The sequence below is a fragment of the Anolis carolinensis genome, chromosome 4 (assembly GCF_035594765.1).
Source record: "Anolis carolinensis isolate JA03-04 chromosome 4, rAnoCar3.1.pri, whole genome shotgun sequence".
In the NCBI taxonomy this organism is placed as follows: Eukaryota; Metazoa; Chordata; class Lepidosauria; order Squamata; family Dactyloidae; genus Anolis; species Anolis carolinensis.
Window position 1 is genome coordinate 56,871,400 of NC_085844.1, and position 17,281 is coordinate 56,888,680.

The following is a 17,281-nucleotide window of genomic DNA, read 5'->3' on the forward strand; positions in this document are numbered from 1 at the left end:
ATTAAACTATAAAAATGCAAATGTGAGAGAAGGATCAGCCACAATGATATATAACATTCAATATACCTCCCACAAACATCTAGCAAGCTTTAACCACAGATTTATTAGTGGAACTTTGCAGGAATGGCAGAAGACTTAAGCAATACAAAAGCCATGAATTCAGGGAAGAGGGACTCAACTGCCCCCAAGACTAGGTCAGGGGGACTGATGACCCCCAGATCTGAAAAAACTGGATCACCAAGACTTATGAAGTCAACCTACTCAGGAATTATCACTTTGAAATATGTGAAATGATAAAACACTAAGAAACATTAAGAAAGCAATTATAAACTTTCCTGTGAATAATAAAGGTTGCTTGCTGTCTATCATATGCATTTTTACTTGGTAGCAAGCGACAATGAACACATGGAGATCATTTCTAAATATATGTTGTGCTTGAAAGAGTCTATATTCAAAGGATGTTTGAATGATGGATGACAAAAGTCATTTGAACACTCTCTGCAAACAGGCAAAATTAATAACGATCTGATTATAAATGTTGACCCTTCCTCAGAATCAATTCCAGGATCACTAGAGAATGACACTCATGAATTCTAAAGCATCTGTAGTGTTGGGAAGCCCTTGTAATATATCCATTAATAACAGCATTGTGGTAGTTTGCTTTGGAAAGGACTGGCATAAAAAGTCATTAAGAAAATTCATTTTTATTAGATTTTTTTTCCAAAAGTTATTACAAAACCCCCAAATATTGACAATTAAGTTATCCAGTGCAAAATGGGAGCACCCTCTAAGTTTCTTCCTAAATTTTCTAGATCTAACGTAAGAAGCTGCAACATTTCTTGGTCCAAGGGAGTCACACCAACTTACATCAAGTTTGAATGCAGACAGCAGAACTGCAGAGAATCAGAAACAAGCCTTCCATACTACAAGGTGCAGAACTAGGAGAAGATACAAAATATATCTATTTATTTAAAAATCAAAAATATATACATTAAATAGTTCCACAGAAGGTCTACAATTTTATAGGATAAGAGGAAAATGAATTCCTGATTTTTCCATATTATCTACTATTGCATTAGTTATAAATATGAACCAAAACAAAGAGTTTATGTCTCCATCTTTAAAACATTTTACTTTGCAGTTATGTTTTTTGTTCTTTGCCTTTTGGAGAAAACATCACATTATATGGCTGCCTTCTTTTAGGACGGGGGCAAGGAGCAAGATCTTCTTTTATATAACCTTAAAAGAAAAAGAAAAACAAAGACTTAATAGCTTTATCAAACAATTTTAGTAAGATAAAGTGCTAAAAAAATGGACAAGGAAAATTTTTTATCCTCTTTCAAAGTATATTGGCCTATTTAACATTTATGTTTGGAGACTGTTATAGAGAGGAGTGACTCTGCCTGAACTAATATCTCTCCAGACCATCTCAACTGGTAAGAAAAACACTATTTTGACAAAATAAAGGCCTGATGAAGAAGCCAGCTGAACTTCAAAAGCTTGTATGATGTTTCTGTACATTTCAGGTTGGTCCAAGAAAGGCATAGATATTTTGGACATTTTTTATGTTGTTGTATTCTGCTATATGGCTAACGCAGCTACTCCTGAATATGTGTATAGTTAATACATTTAAAATGCTTATTCACTCAAACCAATGGTTGAACACCCATTAAATTTCAGCTGCTCTGGCATGTGTTCTTTATCAGCTTCCATAATACCTAAGAGAAATTACACAGTACATATGTATGGCATATAAACTACACGGTGAGTGAAAATATAGTGTGGTTTCCGATCAATCAAACTATGTGTATAAGCAATAAATGTTCCTCTTTAGTAGGAGTTTTCCAAACTGGGTAATGGTGGTTCTAAAAAGGAATGTATTTCACAGTGATACTGCTTTTACTGCCATAACTAATAAAACCTTAATACATATCATTTTCAGTAACAGACTTGCTTCCTCCACTGGCAAAACATGAGCTGACATAGGTCCTTCATCTGTGCTAAAAATGGGGAAGGGCCTGGATTTGGTTAAGTTATCATGTGGCCTGATGGGATATGGCTGAAAACAACATAAGCTCAAAGTACAGATGTAGTAATTGTGTCTCAGCTAAGCCAATCTTGGGTGAGTAGGAAAAAAGAAACATCTCTTTCTCAAAATTAGCCCTAAAATTCCTCCATTCTTTCTGCATGTAATACAGGTGAATGATCTGTTCTCCAGATAGACAAGAGAGGTAGGAAATGGCTCTTTGGCGTTGCATCTATATTGTTGCAACAGGTAGTCTTTTCTGTAAAGCTGAATCAGCAGTTCAGAGTGATGCACATTACTAATACTTCTTGTATGCATATGTTTGTCTATGTGCAGAGATTTTGTCTCTTAAAAACTACTGTAAGGAAATTTACTACTAACAAGTATTATTTATGAGGAACATTTATTCATAAGGCACATTCAAAAGAGAAAAGAATCACTATGGATTTTGCATACTATAGAGTAGAGATGGGGTCTGGAAAAAAACTAAATTTTTTTGGGGGAAAACAGTTTTTCCCCCCAGAAAAATTGAAAAGAATATGTTCTTTTCCAATGATGAATAATAGATCTATGACATGGTATTCAAACTATACAACATAAAGACTTTGATGAAAGATTTCTGAGATTTTTTGTTTCTGTACCCCCCCCCCCCCCCCCCCCCAGTTTTTCTCCTTTGGACTCATCTTATGTCTGGATCTCAAACAGTCCACAGACTTTAATCATACATGTACTGTAGCAGGTAGTAAAAAATCAAGCCTTTGAAATGCATTTTTTATCTAAGCTGTTCACGTGCTAAATTTATCTCCAAACTACCTCAACAGTTCCTTTTTCCAAAAATGTAAGTCATTAATTCTATTGCCAGGTACATGGACAGCTAAGTAAAGGAAGCCTTTGTTAAGTATTTGAAACATAGGAAACACTTTCAATTGCTGTAACTTAAAAGTAGAAATAAAAATAGGGATTCTATTTTTAGTAGCAGACTGTGAGTTGGTACTTCAAGTTCATTACCCATTACTCATGGCTTATTGATCTGACATAACTTATTGATCTAACATAAAATTAGCAGAGAAAATTTTAACATGAAGGAGACATAACCCTTTGATTCATATATCCATTATTTTATAAACCTACCTCTTTCAACACACATTTGGGTAGAAGGGAATCCAACCTCCCAGAAATTTTCTGGTGTGTCAGGAGGAACATAGCGAGATCGATGCCTTGAACAGGTTGCTATTTTCTTCTCCCTCTCTGCTTCAGGATAATCTGCATAAAACTAACAGACATTTCAGAATCTTGGTAAAAAGAAATAACATTGTAAGGAGAGACGTAGCAACAACCCACTTCACAGCTTTTGCCGATCTGCCACAAGTCACAATCTGTATCTTGAGGTCTTTGGGTTCTTTAACTTATCCTGTGATCTACAGCAGGTTGTCTTTATTTTTTCAGATGCAAAATGATGTCCATGCATTACTTCTGTTTCTGCAAACATGTTTTCTGCAGAAGTAGTATAGCTCACTGCTTCTTAAATTGTGGGTCTTAGTCCCAATGGGGTCTGTTTAGCTCCATGTTGGGATCACAAAAATTTGGCAACAGTAAAAGGTTTCTGAATGCCACCATTTACACAAACAGCGTGCAGTGTTTATAGTGGAATCTACGGAAATTTTTCAGCTGTACTCCACAAAAAAGGAAAACCAGCCTTTTTAGCAAGCCTTGCAATAGCTGATCAGTAAATGTTTAATTTTTATACCTATTTTATATTTATATACCTGGATCATGTAAAACTTATTGAGTGGAAAGGGGTTGTGAATAAAAAAGTTTTATAAGCCCTAATATTGACAGCTGTCTCTCATCCATCTCTATGAACTGTAGAGCTGATTCTAGAGTAGTGAAATCTTACTTATGTATAATTCTAGTATTTTTTTGTTAAACCAATTGACCTCAAAAAACTGGGTCCATTTATCCATGGAGTAATGTAACAATACCTTAACTCTTTAAGTAAGTAAGTAACTAACTTTATTTTTATATCCCATCTCCATCTCCCTGTAGGGACTCAGGACAGCTAACATGGGGCCAAGCCCAGATAATCACAATAAAACAGAATAAAATACATACATAAAATACATCAGATTTTACATCAGATGAATCAAATCACTTCAGTACAGAGCTTGGAAAATTGCATTTTAAGCTAAAGAATGCATATCCTTAACACATTCTGTTTAGCTCGTTTATTCTCTCCGCAGCCTTGTCCAGCTTGTCAGCTATTCAACCAAAGCAAAGGTATTCGCTGCATGTTCTTTACACCTATCCATTTTTTGTGTGTGTGTCAGGAGCGACTTGAGAAACTGAGAATTGGCCGTCTGCAAGGATGTTATCCAGGGGACACCCGGATGTTTTGATGTTTTATCATCCTTGTGGGAGGCTTCCCTCATGTCCCCGTATGGAGCTGGAGCTGATAGAGGGAGCTCATCCACGCTCTCCCTGGGTGGGATTCGAATGTGGCAGCTTTCAGATCAGCAACCCAACCTTCAAGTCACAAGGCTTTAATCCACTACGTCACCGGGGGCTCCAACCTATCCAATCAAAACCAATTATCTTTATGATTTCAACCTCTGTACACTTTGAGTCTTTTAGCTGCCTGTTGTTACATCACCCTGTGTACTGGACAACTAGTAAGGATTATTATAGATCACTTCCGCTCACATCTCACAGGGCAAAGCTAGAAGGACTGGCATTCTAGTGTCTTATTTTTACATTTGAGTAAGAATTTTCCTAGTCTTATGCTGAAGTCAGTTTTCTGCTGATACATATACAGACTCTCACAGAGTTCTTACACATTCTCACAAATTTAGCTTCCTGCATTGCCAGCATATATTTTACCACATATCTTCTATTCTATAGGATTTACTAAGTTACATCTTGCAGTTTAAAAGTAAAGTTCCAGATCACAAAGCTGGCAACTGAATAATGTTGCCTGTAGCATTAAATACTGTATACTTGTGATGAACCCATACTTAGAATACTATGTACAATTCTGGTCACTGGACCTGAAAAAAGATGTTGTATAGCTGAAAAAGATACATAGAAGGGCAACCAATAACAGACTGCAAAAATTCTTCTTTGAAATGAAAGTTATAACATGTAGAACTTATTTGCTTAGGAGTTTATCAGAAGGGGCAAACAAATCACAATTACAGCTGGACAACAGTGACTTTGCCTTAGCCATCACTGATTATTAAACATTTGAATTTATTTAGCATCTAGACATTTTTCCATCCATCTTTTCAACTTGCTTCAATGCGGTCTTTAGGACATTGCATCTAGATGTCCTTTAGGATTGTTTTGTTTTGTTTGGCAGCTTGACAGTCCTAAGGTTCTGAAAATAACATGCAGTATCTCCTCACTGACCTAAAAAACAGCTAAAAACCCACAAAGGCGTACACACAAAGGCTCAATATAGAAGCTTCCAAGTGCATTAAGCAAGGCAAGAATTTTAATCCTCACCGCTGATGTATGTAGGATATGTTGTCCTTCAAGCCAGTCCTTGTCAAACTGTGTGATACAGTACCACTGTGTTTATTCACCGAGAAATCTCTTTTCTCAATGTTCCAATTTAACTAGAAATTTGACAGTCTTGTAAATTCCAAACACATCCTGGATCAAAAAATTTACCAAGAAATCCCACCAAATGGTAGTTATCAAAAAGGGAGGAAATTCTTCTTCTAGTATGGAAAAAGGTTAACATTATAATTCAAAGTAATAGTTTAACAGAGTAAAAATGTAAAGACTTGTTTATCCATGTAAACCCTTCATTTGACAACTGCAGGATAAAAATGAATCACAAAACTAAAAACACAGCATAGAATATTTCTTACATTGCCTTCTAGACTATGTTTTCTAATAGAAGCAATTCACATATTCAGTTGAAATGTTTTCTTCACTATTTTTTGGCCTGTTTGGAACTGATCAGAGGAGGGAGAAACATCTAAGAAAACTTCCCAATATCCTATTTCCAATGCCTTTAATCTATCTATCTATACACATAGTAAAAGTGAAAAATGTGTATGTGTGTATGTGGTGGTGGTGTCCACTTACACAGACAGCTTCTCGCCTCCACAAACAGCTATAGTTCCCACTAAGCAGGAGACACCAATGGCCCTCCCTCCACCGACATGCAAGTTATAGTGACTGCGATGAACATATAGCCCAAACCCTGCCAGTGTCCTCCACAAACAGCATTCTGCCCCCCACCCAAGCAAAGGCTTTCACAAGAGGACAATTTCATCCTAGATGTTCTGTTTTTCCTCCAGAATGGACATCCCAAGTTTTCTTAATTTGCATGACCCTGCCCACTGCCTCTACCTTAATCCTTTCCTACTCTTTCCTACAACACACAGTTAACAGAAGAACTGATCAGCAACTGAACAAGAGGTTTGGAGAGAATTCACCATGACTTATAAGAGTTGTACTTGACCTACATCCACAGAGCACTGTTAACCCAACCATGATGGATCTGGGCCAAACTTGCCACAGATAATGAGACTTGCAGTACCTTCATTGATACTGTGATCCCCACCAACAATGGACTGGGACCATACTTGGCAGAGAAGCCCCATGAAAAACTGAACATACTGTAGGGTTTAGGGGAATGGACCTTGGTTTTAGGAGTTGTAGTTCTCCTGCATCCAGAAAGCACTGAACCCCGCTGATGTCAGATCTGGACCAAACTTGGCACACAGACCCAACATGGCCAACTGTGCATACAGGCCTGGTTTGGGGGTGATTGACCTCAAATCTGGGAGATGTAGTTTACTCTTATCCAGAGAGCCCTGAACTCAGCTGACGATGGATCTGGACCAAACTTGGCACCCACACACAACATGGCCAACTGCGAATACTGACAAGGTTTGGGGGTGATTGCCCTGGAAATCTGGGAGCTGTAGTTCACCCTAATCCAGATAGAACTGAATCAAGCCAATTATGGATCTGGACCAAACTTCAGTGATATTACCGAACATTACCTAACAACCTGGGCAACACCGGGTCCCCAAGCTAGTATAATATAATAACTTTATTTTTATAACCCACCTTCATCTCCCCAAAGGGACTTGGAGCAGCTAACATGAGGACCAAGCCCAAGTGTCAACAGATAAAATTAAAACCACAACAATATAATTACAACAGTTATAACAATACAATAAAACATCACAATGTACATCAACAGGCATCATGGCAAAAATGGGGCAAGGGAGGGCATGTGCAAAAGGGATGGGAGTAAAGTGCTGGAGATCAGGGAGTAAACAATAGCTTTTCTACAGCAGAGGAAAACAAGGTAAAATCTCTAAAACAAATAAGAGATCAGAAGAAAATGAATTCAGAGCTGTATGGAATTCTGCTAAAATCTTACTTCTAGTGCAAAACACAGGGCCACGCACTAGCTTTTTCAGTCTACAAAGTTGCAACCAAGCTTGCAAAATGGCAAATTCATAGTACGGGCAAACACATTGGTGCTACTCAGTGCAGCAAGTTTAGTAGCATCAAATGGATAGCAGGGGCGTCTCTGGCTTTTAAAATTGTAGCATATTCCCTAGTAAGATGAAATACTGATTTTGTCTTTCCACTAGGAAGTGATGCTAACCTGGATGCAGAAACTGGACTATATATTCCTGGTGAAACACTCATAATATGTGACACAGGTAAAAAAGTAGCTACAAGTTACAGAACATAACCTAACATATGTGAATCATGTCATAACAGGAATTACCAAAAATGCTCCTGGTAAAACTATGGTAGGGACCAAGAAAAACACTTGTTCACACAACTTTTTAAAAGCAAATGACTTAACAGACAGTTGGTTAAGGACAGAATAAAACTATTCATAGCCAAATAGTCATTGTCATACAATACAGAAAAGAAGATTTTTAAAAAGGATATATCTATCAATGTCTGTTAATTTTTATAGTGAAATAGAATGGGTACCAATTCCTTTCTCATATAACAGAAGAGCCATACCATCTTTCTACTTTTCTTGTGTGTCTCCAAAAATAATTATCTGACTCCCTTCAAAAAGAGACACAGCCTAAATAAGAACTATATTAATAAAGGTATAGTATTACAGTGTTCCCTCACTTATCGGGGGGTTACGTTCCAGGACCACCCACAATGAGTGAAAATTCGCAAAGTAGGGACACTATATTCATTTTAATATTTATACATTATTTTAGTAGTTATACACTATTTTAAGTCTCAATTGACAGACTCAGTCTTTTAGGCTCAAACATGCCCATCTGTATTTTATAAGTGTTTTTTATGAATGTCTGATGTAATTTAATAACTTTTTAATTGATTCACAGTGCATTGTACAATTTTATATATGTGTTTTATTGTAAGCCGCCCTGAGTCCCCTATTGGGTGAGAAGGGCGGGATATGGACAGGTTGCTTACCTGTAACCATGTTTCTTCGAGTGTACTCTGTGAATTCACACTAATGGAGAGGCTGCGCCTGCGCAGGTCCCAACGGAAACTCTTCCCAAGCTGAAGTTTAAATTTTGGCGGTAGCCACGCCCCTCCGTCCCCGGAGGGCATATAAGGCAGCCCTTGGCGTCTGCTCTCCAGTTCCTACGCCGCAAAGGCAACGAGAAAGGAAGAGGGTTTGCCAGAGGGGAAGGAAGGGCGGGCTTGTGTGAATTCACAGAGTACACTCGAAGAAACATGGTTACAGGTAAGCAACCTGTCCTTTTTCTTCGTGTACTCTGTGAATGCACACTAATGGAGACTAGCAAGCTTAGGTCTCGGAGGCGGGCTAAGCAAACCCTGACAACGAGAAAACTGTCCAAACATATGTTTATTAAACATGAAAACATCAAAGAAACCCTGGTCCAAGGACCCATTAAGGTATTGCATCAAACACACGCCAAACACCGAAGGCAGTTCGGTCAGGCATGATATAACCCTTTAAGAGCACATGTGAAAAACAGGAAAACATCATTCCCCTAAGGGGGAAGGCAATAGCAATAAGGCACGGATCATCAGGAGAGTAGTGCAAACATGTACCAAACAGGAAAAAACAACAAGAGGGTCGCATGAGAAAAGGCACCCACATAGAAGTCATAAATGCAGAAGGTTAGGACAAGCATGAGGATAAAACCGCCCTAGCAAAGGCGGCATCCTTCAAAGTCTTTTGGTCTAACCTGTAGTGAGACACAAATGTAAGGGGGTTAGACCAGATCGCTGCCTTGCAGATGGAGTCCAGGGAAATGCCCCTTAGGAAGGCAGTCGACGTGGAGAGACCTCTCGTCGAACGCGGGCGGACCGACGGGGGAGGAGGTCTTTTGGCTAGTTCATAGGCCAGTTCAATGGCCTGAGCAATCCAGTGTGAGAGTCTTTGAGAAGAAATAGGATTGCCCAGTTTATCTGGGGCATGGGCCACAAAAAGTTTTGGGGTCTTTCGAATGTCCTTAGTACGGTCTCGGTAGAACAGAAGTGCTCTACGCACATCAAGGAGGTGCAGTCTCCGCTCAAGGGGAGACGAGGGGTCTGGGAAGAAAGCGGGAAGGACAATGTCCTGGTTAAGGTGAAAAGCAGAGACCACCTTGGGAAGGAAGGTGATGTCCGGACGGAGAACGGCGCGGTCGTGATGAAAGCGGAGGTAGGGTTCATCGACCCGAAGGGCCGCCAGCTCCGAGGGTCTGCGCGCTGAGGTTATGGCCACCAAGAAGGCAACTTTCCAAGAAAGGAGACGTAGGTCGGTCGAGGCCAAAGGTTCAAAGGGAGAAGCAGTGAGCTGGGAAAGGACAAGCTCGAGGTTCCAGCCTGGGGTAGGAGGTTGGGCCGGTGGGCAGATGTTGTTGTATCCTTTTAAGAAGGTCTTGACGAGGTGATCGGAAAACAATGATGGTCTACCATGCTGCTGAAAGCACCATGATAGAGCGGCCAGGTAAGATTTCATAGAGGCAAGAGAAAGCTTTTGTTCTGCTAGAGACATAAGGAAGTCCAGCACAATCGGTACCGAGGTTGGGAAAGCAGTGATCCCTCGGGAGCGAAGAAAGGAACGAAAGCGAGAGACTTTATAAGTGTAGGCCCTGGTTGTAGCCGGCTTGTGAGCTGCGCGGAGGACCTCTTGTAAGTTCTGCGGGAGGGAGGTCAGGCGAGAATCCTCCAAGCAGTGAGATGTAGAGAGGGGAGATCCGGATGTAGAATCTGGCCGTTTTCTCTGGATAAGAGGTGTGGTAGGAGAGGCAGAGTGAAGAAGGTCGCCTTGGAAAGATGAAGAAGAGCCGGGAACCACGGTTGACGAGGCCAGGCTGGCGCTATCAGGATCGCCGACATCGGTACCGATCGGAGCCTCTGGAGGACCTTCGGTATCAGAGGAAAAGGCGGAAAGAGATAGATTGGTTCCGCCGACCAGTCCAGAAGGAAGGCGTCTCCCAGGCAGCCTGGAGAGGAGGACGGGAGAAGTCTTGCCCCGTACCGAGGCAGCTGAGCGTTCTGGGGAGAAGCGAAGAGGTCTAGGGTGGGGAAACCCCATTTGAGAAAGAGAGAAAGAAGAGTCTCGGGGTCGAGCATCCACTCGTGGGAGGAAGTCGTCATTCTGCTGAGGGCATCTGCCAAGTCGTTGTGGATCCCGGGAAGGTGAGTCGCCGAGATTTGGATGTTGTGGGCTATGCACCAATGCCACAGTTGGGAGGAGAGAAGCATCAGCTTCCTTGAGCCCGTGCCGCCCTGTTTGTTGATGTAGAATACTGCTACTGTGTTGTCTGACTGTACGAGGACAGATCTTTGGGAGATCAGGCGGGAGAAGGCTTTCAGAGCCTTGAAGATAGCAAGGAGTTCGAGAAAGTTTATGTGATTGGCCTTCTCGGAGGGAGACCAGAGGCCCCGAACAGTGAGGCCCTTCATGTGGGCTCCCCAGCCGAAATTGGATGAGTCTGTGGTTATGGTGATCGAGGGAGGAACCGAGTGAAACGGAAGACCCCTGCAGACGTTGGAGAGGGACTTCCACCAGAGAAGCGACCGACGAACATGAGGCGGGATCGAGAGAAACCTCGAGTTGGGGTGGCGAAATGGCTTGAAAACATCTATGAACCACCTCTGCAGGGACCGGAGACGGAGCCTGGCGAACGGGGTCGTGAGGACTGTGGAGGCCATGTGGCCCAGCAGTATTTGAATGGATCGAGCCCGAACTCTTCGGTGGGTCTCGCAGAAGATGATTTGATGACGGAGAGCTAGAAACCTGTCGAGCGGGAGCGAGACAGTCTGAGCGATTGAGTCGAACAGGGCGCCGATGAAGCGGATCTTGTTCGACGGGATGAGGTGAGATTTTTCGTGGTTTAGCTGGAGACCGAGAGAATCTAGAAGAGAGAGGGTGTAGTCGACGTGTCGACGGAGTAGGACAGGGTCGGATCCGACCAGAAGCCAGTCGTCTAGATAGGGAAAAACTGTGATCCCCTGGAGCCGGAGGTGGGCAGCCACGACAGCGACGACTTTGGTAAAGACCCTTGGGGCGGTAGCGAGGCCAAAGGGCAAAACGGTGAACTGGTAGGTTTGGTCGAGGACCTTGAAAGAGAGGAAGCGCCTGTGGTTTTCTCGAATCGCCACGTGGAAATAGGCGTCTCGGAGGTCTATAGACACGAAGTAGTCTCCGCGCTGAAGCATCGGGAGGATGGAGGCGATGGAGACCATCCTGAACTTGGTTGGGCGTATGAAGACATTGAGCATGCGCAAGTCTAGAATTGGGCGGAGGCCCCCACCCCTCTTCGGGACCGTAAAGTACCTGGAGAAGAAGCTTTGAGGGTCCTGTGCCGATGGAGAAGGCCGAATAGCCCCTTTGGCGAGGAGAGCGTCGACCTCTGCGAGAATTTCTTGAGAGGGGTTGGAGAGAAGGACCTGACCGGTGGGAGGGAGTTCTTCGAATTCTAAGGCATAGCCTTCTTGGACAATTTTTAGAACCCAGGCATCTGAAGTAATAGATTTCCACCGGTGAAAGAAGGGAGCCAGGCGGTCTATAAAGAGACCATGAGGTTGATTTGGTGGAGGAGAGGGGTGTGGAGGAGTGAGAACGACATCGGTACCGGAGAAAGAGTCTTTGGAAGGAGAGATGGCGTCAGGAACGCCGGATAGGTTGACCAGCGGTGGGGGTGGCCCGGCCGCGCTGTCTTTGAGGTTGTGCGGCCCGACGGGGCTGATGGCGATTTTGGTTGTTCGATACCGAGGGACGTCTGAAAGATTGCTGGCGGTAAGAAGGAGGCGGGAAGCGTCGAAAGCGTTGAGGAAACCACTTGGTGCGGTGAGCCTGGGGTTGATCGCCGCATTTAGTGGCTAGAACTTTAAAGTCATGGTTGGTTTTAAGCTTGTCATCGGTGCCAGCATTAAAGAGGCCCATGGCGTCGAAGGGGAGGTCCTCGATGACCTGCCTCGAGGAAGAAGATAAGCCGGAAGATCTCAGCCAGGCGTGGCGGCGAATGGCAATGGCGTGGGCGATCATCTTGCCGGCCGTGTCGCCCGTATGCTTAGCCATCTGGATTTGATGATGCGCTAACGAATCGGCCTCTTGTTGGAGGGTGGACATGACCGACCGGTCTTCGTCGGACAACTTCGCGAAGAAGGGCTGAGCTTTTTCCCAGAGGATCTGCTGGTATGCCCCCATACAGGCCCCATAGTTCGCCATTCGACAAAGTAGAAGGGCTCCGGAGTAGAGCTTTCTGCCGACCGCGTCGAACCTTTTACCCTCTCTGTCTGCAGGGGTAGTGGATTCACGACCGGAGGACTGAGAGGCCTTCACGACCATGGAATTCGGGTCGGGGTGGTGTTTAAGCCATTCTAAGGTGTCGTCATCCGTACGATACCAAGACTCGATTCTCTTCGAGGTAGGAGGGATCGAGGAGGGGGTTTTCCACGAAGATTGGATAACATCGAGGAGATAGGGTAAGAACGGCAACAGCGTGGCTGGAGGGGCCTGGGCTTGGACCCGTTTGAAAACCGGGTCAGTTACTGCTTTGGAAGTCTGTTTAATTTCTAAACCCAGGGCATCAGCCATTCTAATCATTTGCTCGGAGAAAGCCCGAATGTTGTCGGTAGGCGAAGGAGGATCCACCTCATAGGCATCATGGGGAGGAGAGAGATCGAGGCCTAAGGATACCACCGAGGCCGAGAGAGCAGAATCCGGGCGATCAATCTCTATCTCATCGTCCCCAGCCCCTTGAGGGGACTGGGGGGGAGATGACAACACAGTCTCTGGTGGCGGCACCGCCTCAAGAGCAGGAGCTATCTGCAGCCGAGTTTGTTTGGAGGCCGAAGCCTGGACCGCTCGAGCCAGGCGAGTGGTTTGTCTACCCCGTTCCGGTGTCGAGGTCGGGGGAAAAAGCTGCTGACGAGATGAACGATGAGAAGCAGCAGGTCGAGGAGATGGGACCCTGACCACTGTCTGAGTGGAGTGGTGGGGTGAGTCCTGCAACTCGCCGTCCGAGAGTTGGTGAGGAGAAGGCTGGCGAGGTCGCTGAGCGGGAGCGATCGGAGAAGACCTTCTAGAAGAAGTTGCCGAAGAAGGGACATCCATCTTGGAGGAGGCAGAAGAGGAAGAGCGTTGGGTTGCCCTCTTCTTAGCGAGCGGTTGTTTTGATGGAACCCTCAGGGATTTACCCGGTGTGGGAGGGATCATTGCTGAGTCGGATTGGGTCCGACGAGCTTCCTCATGAGCCCTTTTAAAGGCGATCTTCATCGCGGAGGTCGATGGAGGAGCCCCGAGCTGGGATCGAGCCGAGGAAACGGAAGCTACCGAGCTCGACGTCGAGGAAGGACCGACCCGACCAGAACGTGTCGACACCGTGGCCGTGGTGAGAGTGCACGGTGGTTTAGCGGCCTTGGACGACCTGGAGGCTCTGGACGCCTTAGACGAGACCGAAGGGGCTTTAGCCGCTGAAGACGACATCGATTCCGGGTTAAGCGGCGACTTCGTGCCCGAAGTCGACGGAGCGGGTTCAGGAGCGAGCGATTTTTCGTAGAGCGCCGCTCTAAGCCTCGCGGCTCTATTTTTTCGAGCCTGGGCCGTTAGGGCCAGGCAGAAACGGCAGGTACCGACGACATGTGCTTCTCCGAGGCAGTAGAGGCACTTGGCGTGGCCGTCGGAGTCAGGAATTTTAGCGGCACACTGAGTGCAGCGCTTGAAGCGAGTCGTAGACATGAGAATCCGAAGTGAACCTTGCGGCGGAAAAAAAGGAACTGGAGAGCAGACGCCAAGGGCTGCCTTATATGCCCTCCGGGGACGGAGGGGCGTGGCTACCGCCAAAATTTAAACTTCAGCTTGGGAAGAGTTTCCGTTGGGACCTGCGCAGGCGCAGCCTCTCCATTAGTGTGCATTCACAGAGTACACGAAGAAAAAAAATATTGTAAGAAATAAATAAATAAAATTATCAACCAACAGTGTGTTGATAAATCGCCTCCTTCTCCTTCTGTTGCCGCTTGGGCTCCTTTTCTCTCCCTACGGCTTCTCCTTCCTCCCTTCCTTAGGCTGTAAATTGTAATTTTTTATTATTTATAATTTTTTTTAGAGTTTATTGAAAAACCGCAAAACAGCGAATCCACAAAAAGTGAACCGCGAAGTAGTGAGGGAACACTGTATGTCAATTCTGTGTACTCTTTGGACACTTCCTTAAGTTGTCAAAAGGGAATTTGAGAATCACAGGTACTAACCACAATGCTCATACTGAAAGATATCTAAGTATAATGCTCCAGCTTTAGTCTGATTCATAGGCCTTCTGCCCCTTATTCCATCATTTTGGTTCTGTGCTGCTGCTCACATTCCACAGGCTTTTATGAAAACATACATCTTGGATAGTTTATACTAAAAGTTCCTTCCAATAAATGCCTAACAGTTCTGTTCTTAAATCTTACAATTTCTTTACTATACAAAAGTTATCCCAAGTGTTTCCGATCTTGTAGTTACTACTGTAACTTGCCAAAATGTAAGAAGAACCAAATTCCTGGAGAGAAAAAGCCCAGCACTGTGCAGAGACAGGAAATTAAAATTGTTCACACAAAAATCTTGGCACAAGACACAGAGCTGCTTTCTGTCCTGTTTTTGTGTTTTGTTTTTTGTTCAAGGCTTCTAGATTTCACATATTTGGGGAAGAGAGAATTGAGTTTGACAGTGGACTATAAATAAAGTTGTGCGTAATTTGGGAGACTACTGCAATAAAGCTTTTATCAATCTTCTTGTTAAAAACAAGTTTCTATTTGATAAACATACTGATATGTCTTTTTAAACGGAACAAACCACAAATGAAAAATGTTTCAAAATGGAAGCTAAAACTGTAATAATTGTATCTATCAGGGATGATATAAGATTGATTTTCTGCTCCCCCAAAATGATATAGGCCAGGCATGAGCAAACCTCTGTTTGTTCATGGCTGATAGGAATTGTAGGAGTTGAAGTCTAAAACACCTAAAGGCCCAAAATTTGCCCATGCTTGATGTAGACTAAACAGATGAATTACATTAGCTCCTGGATATAATTTGTATCAAGATGCTTTGTGAGGTCCAATAACTCCAGATGGAAAAGTATTTGTATAATCTATCATTCCACAGGTCAAAACTCATGTGTGACTAAGGAAAAGCCAATGGATTAGATCCATATATAGGAGGTGGCTCAAGTAAGCTAGTCCCTGCCTATTTCTTCCCAACGTGCTCTGTCTTATCAAAACATATCCACAGGCCAGTAGGGTGTGATTTCGTCTATGGTCCATAGAAAAGATAGAAGGAAATCCTGAAAACGGGGTGAAACATCATCTATGTTGGAGAGCTCCAGCTTTCAAGGTTGATTATAACTATAAAGTTTCATTTCCCATTCCAGTCCTCTACACCAAGGCTTCTTAAACATTTCAACCACTTTTGGCCCAAGAAATTTTATGTGTCCCTGGGTATATACAGTGGGGGGGGGGGGGGAGTATTTAGTCAGATACCAATTCTACAAGTTCTCCCACTTAAAAAGATGAGAGAGGCCTGTAATTGACATCATAGGTAGACCTCAACTATGACAGACAACATGAGAAAACACATCCAGAAAATTACATTGTCTGATTTTTCAGGAATTTATTTGCAAATTACAGTGGAAAATAAGTACAAACAAGCAAGATTTCTGGGTCTCACAGACTTGTAACTTCTTCTTCAAGAGACTCCACTCATTACCTGTAGTAATGGCACCTATTTGAACTTGTTATTAGTATAAAAGACACCTGTCCACAACCTCAAGCAGTCACACTCCAAACTCCACTATGGTGAAGACCAAAAAGCTGTCTAAGGACACCAGAAACAAAATTGTAGCCCTGCACCAGACTGGGAAGACTGAATCTGCAACAGACAAGCAGCTTGGTGTGAAGAAATCAACTGTGGGAGCAAGAATTAGAAAATGGAAGACATACAAGACCACTGATAATCTCCCTCGATCTGGGGCTCCACGCAAGATCTCACCCCGTGGGGTCAAAATGATCACAAGAACTGTGAGCAAAAATCTCAGAACCACAAGGTGGGACTTAATGAATGACGTGCAGAGAGCTGTGACCAATGTCACAAAGGCTACCATCAGTAACACACTATGCCGCCAAGGACTCAGATCCTTCAGTGTCAGACGTGTCCCTCTGCTTAAGCCAGTACATGTCCGGGCCTGAATGAAGTTTGCTAGAGAGCATTTGGATGATCCAGAAGAGTACTGGGAGAATGTCATATGGTCAGATGAAACCAAAGTAGAACTGTTTGGCAGAAACACAACTCATTGTGTTTGGAAGAGAAAGAATGCTGAGTTGCATCCAAAGAACACCATACCTACTGTGAAGTGTGGGGGTGGCAACATCATGCTTTGGGGCTGTTTCTCTGCAAAGGGACCGGGGCAACTGATCTGTATACATGAGAGAAGGAATGGGGCCATGCATCGTGAGATTTTGAGTGCAAACCTCCTTCCATCAGCAAGGGCACTGAAGATGAAACCTGGCTGGGTCTTTCAGCATGACAATGATCCCAAGTACACTGCCAGGGCAACGAAGGAGTGGCTTCCTAAGAAGCATTTCAAGGTCCTGGAGTGGCCTAGCCGGTCTCCAGATCTCAACCCTATAGAAAACCTTAGGAGGGAGTTGAAAGTTGGCCAACATACCAGCAACAGTGTGTGCCAACCTTGTGAGGACTTACAGAAAACGTTTGACTTCTGTCATTGCCAATAAAGGATATATCACAAAGTATTGAGATGAACTTTTGTTATGGACCAAATACTTA

General features: G+C 43.7%; 1 protein-coding gene across 6 annotated transcripts in view; it reads right to left on the reverse strand.

The window, feature by feature from the left end:
• Positions 1-685: 685 nt before the first annotated feature.
• The window catches only part of rbbp8 (RB binding protein 8, endonuclease), an 82,064-nt gene continuing 65,468 nt past the window's right edge, over positions 686-17,281 (reverse strand). For all 6 annotated transcript variants that reach the window (XM_062980453.1, XM_062980450.1, XM_062980449.1 and 3 more), the window contains 2 exons: positions 3,158-3,299; positions 686-1,239 (listed from right to left, as the gene is read on the reverse strand). In XM_062980453.1, the coding sequence (XP_062836523.1) occupies positions 1,142-1,239; positions 3,158-3,299 (240 nt within the window). In that variant the 3' untranslated portion in view covers positions 686-1,141. The remainder of the gene's footprint in view (positions 1,240-3,157; positions 3,300-17,281) is intronic.